Source organism: Hippocampus guttulatus, chromosome 17, assembly GCF_054856545.1.
Source record: "Hippocampus guttulatus isolate MCC_2025c chromosome 17, RoL_Hgut_1.0, whole genome shotgun sequence".
NCBI classification, from domain to species: domain Eukaryota; kingdom Metazoa; phylum Chordata; class Actinopteri; order Syngnathiformes; family Syngnathidae; genus Hippocampus; species Hippocampus guttulatus.
Genome location: NC_141277.1, coordinates 5,075,342 through 5,085,986, shown reverse-complemented (window position 1 = coordinate 5,085,986; position 10,645 = coordinate 5,075,342). Strand labels below are relative to the sequence as shown.

General features: G+C 44.1%; 1 protein-coding gene and 1 long non-coding RNA gene across 6 annotated transcripts in view; one reads left to right on the top strand and one right to left on the bottom strand.

Moving 5' to 3' along the window:
• Positions 1–4: 4 nt before the first annotated feature.
• LOC147191666 (E3 ubiquitin-protein ligase RNF34-like) overlaps positions 5–10,645 on the bottom strand; it is an 11,155-nt gene continuing 514 nt past the window's right edge. The window contains exons 2-7 of one of the 2 annotated variants that reach the window (XM_086135826.1): positions 7,216–7,434; positions 5,190–5,666; positions 2,599–2,875; positions 2,486–2,509; positions 2,363–2,404; positions 5–2,110 (exon numbers count right to left, since the gene is read on the bottom strand). In XM_086135826.1, the coding sequence (XP_085991952.1) occupies positions 1,926–2,110; positions 2,363–2,404; positions 2,486–2,509; positions 2,599–2,875; positions 5,190–5,666; positions 7,216–7,434 (1,224 nt within the window). In that variant the 3' untranslated portion in view covers positions 5–1,925. Of the gene's footprint in view, positions 2,111–2,362; positions 2,510–2,598; positions 2,876–5,189; positions 5,667–7,215; positions 7,435–10,645 lie in introns of both variants that reach the window. The other variant, XM_086135825.1, reaches the window with a different exon arrangement.
• Positions 829–10,645, top strand: part of LOC147191665 (uncharacterized) — a 15,633-nt gene continuing 5,816 nt past the window's right edge. For 2 of the 4 annotated variants that reach the window (XR_015103581.1, XR_015103579.1), the window contains exons 1-4: positions 2,758–2,894; positions 5,184–5,299; positions 5,485–5,702; positions 7,175–7,437. This is a non-coding gene — a long non-coding RNA (uncharacterized LOC147191665). Of the gene's footprint in view, positions 900–2,757; positions 2,895–5,183; positions 5,417–5,484; positions 5,703–7,174; positions 7,438–10,645 lie in introns of those variants that run through there. The other 2 variants (XR_015103582.1, XR_015103580.1) reach the window with 2 other exon arrangements.

The following is a 10,645-nucleotide window of genomic DNA, read 5'->3' as shown; positions in this document are numbered from 1 at the left end:
CAAATAGATTTGACTGCATTTTATTGAACCCAATAATTTGTTTACCAAAATAAAAAGTTCCATACAATCCAAAATATAAAGATCCAGGATTATGAGTGCTCTCCAGAAGACTGTAGCTGCCCGTGAATGACATCGTCCATTGACAAACACCCGCATTAAATCGAAATAAGAAATAACGGATGTGAATGTGTAGCAAAAAAAAAAAAACATCCAAACCGACACATTTTCAAGGTCTTGACAAACCCGTCAGAAATACATTCTGTTCATAAACCTCTGAGCCTTGCCTCTCGTCCAGGAGTCGGTAACCAATGGCTCGCGAGCCATATGTGGCTCTTTTGATGATTGCATCTGTCTCGCAGATAAAAATAAATATGCTCGCTTGTTTAATCCATCCATCGATTGTTCACTGCTCGTTTCCTGTTCGGGGCTGCAGTTGGCTCCAGGAGCAATTTTGATTGGATGATACTGACCTACTCTGCCGTTACTGCGTCACAGGTAAACGCCCCCTTTTGAATTAGCCCGCTCGGTTATTAGCACAAAGCTAACCCTTCGACGAATCAGATGGCGACAACAAAAAAATACAACGAATGTGGTACACTTCAGGACGAATGGACCAAAGGAATCGCCTTTGTGGAGAGAACAGGTTCTGCGGTGTGTCTAATTTGCAGTGACAAAATACCATCGATGAAACGGTCGAATGTAAAGCGGCCCTTTGACACGCGACATGCTACGTTCGCATCAAAATACCCTGCGAGAGACAGCAGAAAGGAAGCGTGCAAGCTACTGAGCAGGGTGCAAACTAGCCAGCAGCAACTCCGTGCATGGACCCGGCAAGGTGACTATATTTCCGCTAGCTTTGCCAGCGGAATTATCGGAACGGAAAGTCATTCACATTAATGGTGAGTATTACAACAGAATTATTTAAAAGAATACATTCAAAGGCTTATTATACTACATTTTGTTGAATTCAGTGTTTAAAATAAAGTGTGTGTATATATATATATATATATATATATATATAGATACAGTATATACTGTAGTTGTATTATTTATTTTGTGCAATGAAACACTTTACCCCCCCCCCCCCCCCTCCATCTTGCTGCTGTAGACTGCAAATTTCCCCAGTGTGGGACTAATAAAGGTTATCTTATCTTATATATCTCCAATATCACTGAAATACATTTCCAAACATTTTGCTTTCATGGCTCAAAAAGGTTCCCGACCCCTGCAAGTCTAGACCATGAAAAAATATACATTTAATTCATAACAACAATAGAAGCTATCTATATGCAACACATATACAGTAACAGCAATTCCATACACATTTTTGATTACATGGATGAGCAGATATCAAAGAAAGTGTCTCACTTCCTTTGCACAACAGACTGAAGTGAAAAAGACCTCTGTCAGGGTGGGAAGCAGATATCATCGAGCAGCAGCTGTTATGATCAAATTGATGACGTGAAAACTGATAGTGTTTGTCAAAATAAGAAATGATGAATAAATTGTGGGTAACCCGATAATTTACACTAAACTCGCGTGTTCCGGATTCGCAGTCCTGCTATTTTTTGGCCAGTAATGACTCAAAACAAATATAAACCCTTACTGTAAACTGCTTTCTACCGTCACATCAAACTTGCTGGCTTTGAAAAGCAAAGTTAAGAGGATGAGGGTGTTGGCGTGTTATTTGGCGTCGTCTGCTAACATAAAATGTGCTGTTAAACTAGAACCAAGATTCTATATTAATGAAAACACACATTCTCACAAAATCTCTCGCGCACACACACACGTCTCCTTTTTTTTTTTTAAGAGTATTGCACATGTTGTAGTCGACTGTGTCAACTCGAACCCCTGCCGTGTCACACAAGAACCGCCGGTCCAAGCCGCTCGCTCCCATTTTAGTGTCTTTGACGACGAGAGTTTTTCTAGGACTTGAAGACGTGCACGGCCCGCACTACGTATTGCCTGCAGATGGGGCACTCGTTCATCCTCTTGCCGCATTTGGTGCAGGTCACCATGTGGCCGCACTCCAGCAGAACACAGTCAATGATGGCGTCCATGCAGATGCGACAAAGATTATCGTCGGAGGCCAGCTGGGCTTTCACACCGTCTGTGGGCCGCAAATAACGTACAAACACTTACAGACTCAAGTTACATGACTTGATACGAATTGCAAATTAACATGTGATGTGCAGTTTAATCCATGTAGCGTTGCCATCCTCACTATGTCTAGACTGAGTGTATGGCTTTCAAAGGCGTGGCCTGTGCTGGTGAGTGATGTGGGTGTCAGCGAGTTGGCTGGCTGTTAACTGGCTAACCCATTGACCAATATTCTGAGTAGGTAGGGAAAAAAAAAACTTACCTCCGACAGCACTGTTGCACAAAGGTGGAGGATATGCAACCACTTTGTAGGGAAAATAATAGGACAGAGTTAAAAAAAAAAATCTGTTGTGCTGTGACAATTGTATAGTGAGGAAGTACTTACCTGCAGTAATGCTTACATTTTCCACTAAAAAGAACAAAAGAGCAGAGAAAAAAAAGTCACGTTAAAAATATCAAGAGGTAAAATATCATATTTTGAAAACAGTCGGTGCGTACTGGACTTCCTGTTGAGCTCGTTTTCTCTGTAGAGGCGATGCACGCGCTCCAGCAGCTCCCACTTTTCGCAGCAGCCCGAGTAGTTGACGAAGTTCCTGGCGAGGATTTCCTTCAACTGGCGAACCGACAGCCTCTCAATGGCGTCCTCGTCGTCCAAATCGGACAGCGAGGCGCGGACCCTCCTATGCGTGGCCGGGATCGCCTCCGTCGGGCTCGCCGTCTGCTCCAGATTGAGGAGCGACACGCTGGCCGTGTCCTCGGCCTCCTGAGGGGAAAGCTAACAACAGAGCAACAATGTAAGGAACAAGTGACAGTTGGGGGAAATTAAGTCGAACAACGCTTCGTTATGATTTGACCTTCAATCCGAACACCATAAGAATCAATTTCCAAGCTCTAATTTTGGTGAATGTTTCACCGTGAACCAAGTCCTGCTCGACACCATCGCACAATGCACCTCATTACGCGATGACTTTCAGTATCGCACAGAAGGACTCGAGCGCTGATATTGAGAGTACATCTGTTCCGTTATCTAATACGACAAGAGACATATTTGAGTACGCGCTCCACCGCGCGCACGCCAGACACTTGCCGCTTAATGATTTTCTTTGAAGATGGAGGTCAGGAATAAAAGGAGACGGGAATCAATGAAGAGTTCCGTCGTGGAAAAGGAGACGAGCAAGTGCTTGATTCAACTTCGGTGTGTGTGTGTGTTCAGGCAAATTCCTGCTCCGATGTATTAATAATGCATTGGTTGGCTAGACAGCACACAATCTCAGACTCCTCTATTTTAGCTATTTTTTTTTTTTAGGTGTTTTGATTTTTCTTTGGCTTTTTGTGTTTGTGTGATCCGACCACAGACGTGGGGCCTGAGACGGCAAAGCAAAAACGGATAATCGCGGGGTTGGAAATGTGGAATTCACCACCATTTGCTAGCAAAGGGGACTGGCAGCTCAGTGCAACATGAATCATGCAAATTCAGTATTTCATGGTTAGGGCTGCGAGAATAAAATCGAATAGGTCGGATAGGTCGACCACAAAAAATTGTCGACACTGAAGTTTTGCTTATTTCTTGAAAGTACTCGCGAGTGAAAATAATGATTGAATGTGAACGTTGTATTAGCACCATCTATTGGTGGAAACTGATAATGCAGTCCAAAAAATGAAATCGATCATTCCCAGTAATCCTTACCCTCAAAGTAGAGTTAGGGTTTCAAACGAGGTTTAGGTTCTCAAAGTAGGGTTTCAAACTGGGGTTCATGGTTTCAAATTAGTGTTTCAAATTCGAGTTTGGGTTTCAAATGTGTGCGGCGTGTGTTTTCCTCATATCCTATTTTTAATCGGGGACTCTGTCATGCAAATAAGATAAGATAAGAAAACCTTTATTAGTCTCGCAATGGAGAAATTCCCAATTCACAGCAGCAAAGTTATGAAAGGAAGAAGTAGAACAACAAAATATAGGAGCTGCTGGAAAGGCAGCCACTCTCGCGGCGCCGTTTTGAAGTCAAAATGTTAGCAATATTATCTTTGTGAAGGCATCACTTTTAATGCACCTTTTGTATAGTGTGTTTCCAGTATGTCATGACTTGTATTTTATATTTAACCCACTGGAATTTGTAATTTCTTGCCACACAGTAGTTTATGTCCTATTAACAACAGAGGAAGAAGCATGATGCCCAGCAAAGTGCACAGGAAGTTGTGTGGGTGTGTGTTTTGTGTTTTAATGCAGTGTTAATATAGTGCTCGGCATTGCGTTTGGTGTCAGCTGCGTTGCTGCAGGGAGTTGTCAACCTGCGTGCGCCTTACATAACTGACTCAGCCCATGTAAGCGACCTAAAAAAAGGCAAAGGGCTTAAGCCGCCTTGCTCGCTGGTCTGCATGTACACACAGACACGCACGTACGCGCACACACAGTGGCAGTCAGAGTGCAAATGCTGCTGCTTGCAGCTGTCGCATGAATGCAGAATCCACGCTGTGGAGAGAAAAATCAACCTAATTGTTGTTGAATTCAGCTCAACAAGCATCAAGAGCAGGGCTGAGCCAACTTTTGTACTCAAGGGCCACATTTTATTTTCAAAAAGAGGCAGATGGGCCATTTGTGAAGTTTAAATGTCAACCAATTATTCACATTCTTTCCAATACAAAAATAATTGCTTCAAATCGTGGTTTTTTTTAAATGATCTAAAACATAGTTCGAATAAACAATTAAAAGAAGCTTTTTTTAATTAAAAATATTTCGGCATAATTGATTTAGCTTAGCTACAAATAAACTAGCTTTCCCATTAAAAAAAAACATTTCGACATTTATTTGCAACCAAATTTAAGGACGTTTCACTCATCGTCTTTTCATGTTAAGCTTTGCAGTTATCATGGCTTCTCCATCTTCTCATGTTCTTGCTTCTCGCTCAATGTGTCACATGATTCGCTACTCCTTGTCCTCCTTTAGCGACAGCGATATTTGCCGGAAAGAAGTGTTGCTTATGCGCTATCGTGCAGTTGAGGTAACTTAGAGGACTGGCCCCTCACAATAACTAGCCACACTAGCTAGCTATTTTTTGTTTTAACCGTACTGTAATTGTGTGTGTCAGTGTCACCTGGCTCGGGGTCCCTGAGCTGTCACTTGGGCTGAGCACGACTCCCTGAGAGGCGGATCCAAGCGACTGTTCGGATATTGAGTCGGCGGGGGAGGGCGGCGAGGCGTCGCGTGAGTGGAGGCTGTCTGTATCATCTTCATCATGTCCCTCCTGTTCATCGGGCGTGTCTCCATCCGCTTCCTCTTCTTCATCTTCCTCCTCTTCCTCCTCCTGCACCACCATCACAGGTCGGGGCGGCTCCCGGGTGCCCCGGTGGCACAAAACCAGTTCCACCAGGTCCTCCTTTTCCCTGCAGGTGTCGGTGGGGATGTTGCGGAGCAGCAGGTACTGCCGCAGGTCCTTGACACGCAGCTGCATGAGGCGTGGCCTCTGGAAGGCGGTGCCCCGCAATAAGTGGCAGGTGGCGCAGCAGCGCAAGTTCTCCTGCAGCACTGAGCACAGCACGCAGAAGCTCTTCTTGCAGTCGCAGCACACGTGCTATCGAGGAGAGGACACGCTTAGTCACCGTGTGAGGTATTTGGATGGGATTTAATGCTGTAATTAGTGGCGTACATGGAAGTGGTGATTGACGTGGGTGTCAATAAATGAGAGTGCAGCTCCCTTCACTCTTGGCATCAGTCTTGCTTAGTTATAACGTGTGTCACTGACACCCATGTCACTCACCAGACCAGGCCCCACCTTTTAAAGCCATACTCAGTCAAAGACGCGCATATTACAGAAAAAAAGCATTGACAGGTAGTTTCCACATACTCGCACCAAAGCGATGGCATCTGTCATTCGTTTTCATTCCACTCGAGCATCATTTAATGAAATGCTCTTAAATATTGCACGCCTGCATGTCCGACTCCTGTCGGCATTTTAAAGCGTTGATGGCGCCTCTGGTGGCTCCTTATAAATAAGCTTGAATCCATGCAAACTTTGATACTCCAAAGTGTTCCCCCGAAGGCGGTGCTGAGCTCATTGCAGCTGCTGTTTGTAGTGGTAAACACACACATACTGTTGGGATTTAACCCAGAAGTGTCAGTCATCGCGCAGTCCACCTGATGGAGAACCACCGCCGCGGCTGATTTGAATTTCTGTTAGGTTTCTTTCCAAGAATGTGAATATTTGGAAAAATCATTGCATATTAAATCACAATCACAACATGGGGGGGTTGCAATTAGATTGTTTTTCAAAATCATAAAACCCAACTCGCCATCCACTTTTACACCGAGCAGCTGGGTGGATTGACGCTCGAAATGGCTGTGAAAGGAGGTCAGCCCAAATGGTAAACATTTGCTTATCACTCACGCGCAAATGTGTCTCGCTTCCGCACCATCATCGACACCTTGCCCCACGATCGCTTGGCCGCTAATCCCCTCCACACTTTGTGGCCTGAAAATATCGCACTGACTCACAAACGGGCTCATCGCTGCGAGTGTGTTTTGCAGTGAGAGCGAGCAGGAAGCTGGCACGTGCCCGTCTGACTGGCACACGCGCATGCACTCTGACATGACCATCCCTCCAGAAATGTCAGCGTGACAGAATACGATTTTCATGAATTGGGTATCGTTTGCAAAGACTGCACAGCCACCGATAGGAAAGTTTGACAGAATTTTCTGGCGAGGTGCTATTTTTATTTTGGTCCAAATGCTTCGGGCACACGATCACCAGGCTGTGACTCTTCACGCGCTCTATTAACGGGGACATATTGTGGAATATTTAGTTGTTTTTTTTTTTTTTTAAAGATGAATTGGTCAGACCTCCTAACAACTTGTCATTAGTGAGATTTCAACATCTAACGTCAATGGTTTTCAAACAGTCTTGCCGCACATTTCACTCACATGTAACTTGTAACAAAAGGTGTTTCGGTGTCTCAGTCTGAACACTAGGGGGCACTGTGTAAAACGAATCCACAGTTAAGACATTGAGAAGAGTGGAGCATTTATACATGCGAGTGGGTCTGGCATAATAAACGAGTCTTAACTGTTCCACTGTCTCCACAGTTGCACAAAATCAAGTGGACTTTCACTTCGCCGTGGCTTACCTTACGTCTGAAGACGGAGAAGGCCAGTCCACAGGCCTTGCACAGCTGCCCGGCGCTCCCCGAGCTAGGTGGCGGGTACGTGGAGTACCCCGCGCTCGGGGCGAAGCGGAAAGGCCCGGCCCCGGCCCCGAAGCCGGGCTGCTGAGCCCGCACCGTGCCCGTGCCCATCACCTCGTTCAGCAGCCCGCAACATGACGCCCACATGGACGAGGCTCCCGCCTGGTGAGCACAAACACACCTTGATGCAGGAAGCGCGAATATGTATATTAATATGTTGGACCTGAAAAAAGGTTTAATCTTTGGTTTCATTCAATACAGTATTGTATGTAAAAAAAAAATGAAGATGACTGCTTCACGGATTTCACTTCACCCCCAGCGATAAACGAGGGATTGCTGTATTTTATACCGGCGCGACTCAACTCGGTTGGATTCAACGCACTCGCACACACGCACTGCATCTTTTAAATGAAACTGATTGTCCGATTCACATTGTTTTTATATGGGAGGGCTGGGGAGGAAACGCTCTCGTTGAATGTTCTGAAGTCGGTTTGTTGATGACATAAAACTGCGCAACAGCAGCTCAGCAGCATACTAATGAATGGAGGAGAATGGGGCATAGGGAACTCTGTCTTCCTCTACTCTACCAGGCTGTGTCAATCAATAGCTGACACACACACACACACACACACGCGCACACACACAGGAGCATATTGTGAACCTCTTTGCACTACACAATACAGGAATTCACCTCTGGTTTCCGGGCGGCTCCCTCCCAGCTCCGACTTGTCACATACACGCTGTGACGTGACCTCGGCCGTCTGCTTCGGGAGTGTTTACGTAATCCCGAGAACAAGGCACTAAATGTGGCGAGGGGAAGCTCGAACCCTGCAGGCCTGTCTATTTAATATGACCGTACGTGAACAGTGAGTAGACCTTCGTTTTCATTGGTGTTTCTTTCAGGATGACATTGCATTTAAATGCAGATCAACACCAATGTAGAAGGACCATGATGCAGTGATTTAAAAAAAAAAAAAAAAAGACAATAAGACCATTTGCATGCAAATGCTATGATTCAATGTGACTAATATCCTGCATTAATACAATTTGAAGCTGGTAGCATAGGAATTAAGTTAAATCCTATTTCGTAATGTACACTATTGAGGGGTTAAAAAAAGGGCATGGAACGACGCATTTCAATGTCCTGCCGAGATTAGTAGCAAATATCAAAAGATTCAATGACAAAAAGAGGCACTTTATAATTTCAGTTTTGGACACATTTAATAGTATATTAGTGATTCAAATGAAATGTATTGCACATAATTATTAAGTATTAATTCAAAGATATTTAGATGTGTTGTTGTTGTGCTTCAAAGTTAAATACAACTGAATTATACTTAATGAGCATACTGTGTTGCAGGCGCCCCCAAATCCGGTCTGCCAGAGCCCCTTTTCAGCCTGCTTACATGTTTCCCTCCTCCAACACATCTGATTCAAATGATTGGTTCACCAGCAAGTTTTACAGAAGCCTGATAACGATTCCTGATCATTTGAATCAGACAAACGTGTGAAACGGGTTGTACAAGGGCGTTCAAGGATGAGAGTTGGGCACCCCTGCTGTGTTGGATTTTGTAAAAAAGTACAAGCCACGGTGACATTATTCACAGTTTGAACATTTCATTCAGTAATTCTTGGATTTAACAATAGAGGGCGCCTTCACACCACACTTCGAGACGGGTGGATTATGGTATTTGTCTCCTTCCGGCGTCTAATTGAGGAAAAAAAAATATATTGCATATGAAAAGACTTATTTCCCTCTGATGAAAATCTTTTTTTTTCTCTCTCTCAGGCACAGAGTAAAACCAGGACATGAGTGCATAAATGCATGCCTAATGGTATTTATCCAACAGTGACAAGAGAAACTCAAATGTACTGTGCGCAAATTGCCGATGTGTGTTGAAGCGGCCCCCCGAAGTAGTCAAATCTCATGTGTGACATGCGGAATGAACGCAGATAAAACTCAAAGCTGCGACCAAGAGGGTTGAGATTTGTTCCTGCATAATAAAGAGATTTAGGAGACTTGGAGGCGGGACTGAAAAACATTTCTAGCCCGCAGAACAAAAACGACAGCCGCGGGGATCACTGCACAGCATACATTTTGTTTTTTTTTAAATAGCAGCAGAAACCTGTGAGACTCTCTTGCCTTCCCGATAAGCTCGTTTTTGTGGAGATTTATTTTGAACTGGGGCAGAACAAAAAAGATGCTTTTCAATTGGAATCAGATTAATCAACAAAGTGTCACGTCCATTATTCTGGGGGCAGACTAATGCGCTTGGGCCAAATGAAAACTGGAAGTGTGGCAATTTGAAAGGAAATTTAATCCAGCTGTTCAAGTGGAAAAAAAAAATTAAACTCACATATCACAATCAGGCCCACTTTTACCAACGGGGTTACCTGGGGTTGAGCCTGGGGGCCTGAGGTACTCAAAGGGCTGATATCACAATTAAAAATCACAAAATAGAGCCCAATGCGTTGTTCTTCCTGTCATTAACCGTATATGCTTGCCCTGAGTTGACCAAGCTCTGCAGCAGAGTGAAATATATATTTTTTGTGGGTTATTTTTTGTCCAACTTTGATCATTAAGCGCTTTCAGCCAATGAAAACCTACATTTACCATCCAATAAAGAACTACGTAGAAACATGCAGTGATTTTTATGATAGAAATGGGGTAGCATGCAACCTTGTGTTAAGTAGTGCCCCACATGTTTAATGACACGAGATTCGCTTTTACAACTGGACTATTCAAATAAGTGCTTTTTTAAAAAACGAATTTTGAATCATTGTGCGGGTTGAACCGATTAGTTGACTCGTCGACATTATTGCTCGCTTCGTGACACTGTGTGACAGCAAATGATTTAACCAAACGTGAGACAGAAAAAAAAATGACAGTACTGTATACAATAAAAACAATGGGTTCGTCTACACTACAGCATTTTTTTTTTTTATTTAGTATAGCAACGAAGCAGCAATTTCCTGCAACACATCTCTCAGTATGATGCAGTGTGCGCCGCTGCAATGTGAAACCACAATTCTAAAGCTATTTTTAACCAGGCGTCAATTAAAAGTGAGCTGGAATGGTCTTGCACTGGATCTCGGTTAGACCGAATATTAAGATGCGTCACGACACATTTACACACTAATTAAATTGTCATGTAATACACACAAACGCACAAATTTGAGACATATCTCATCGGAAGGAGCTGCACACTGTATGTTGTGGTGAAACATATGACGTCATTGCTTCCATTCATATCTGCAGCCAACAGACACAGGGGAGAACCCCGACACACACAGTGTGGAGCAGAGGGGCGATCCTCGCGTCCTCCCCGAGACGTCCCCCAAACATCCTCCTCGGGCAGACGAGCACCCCCCC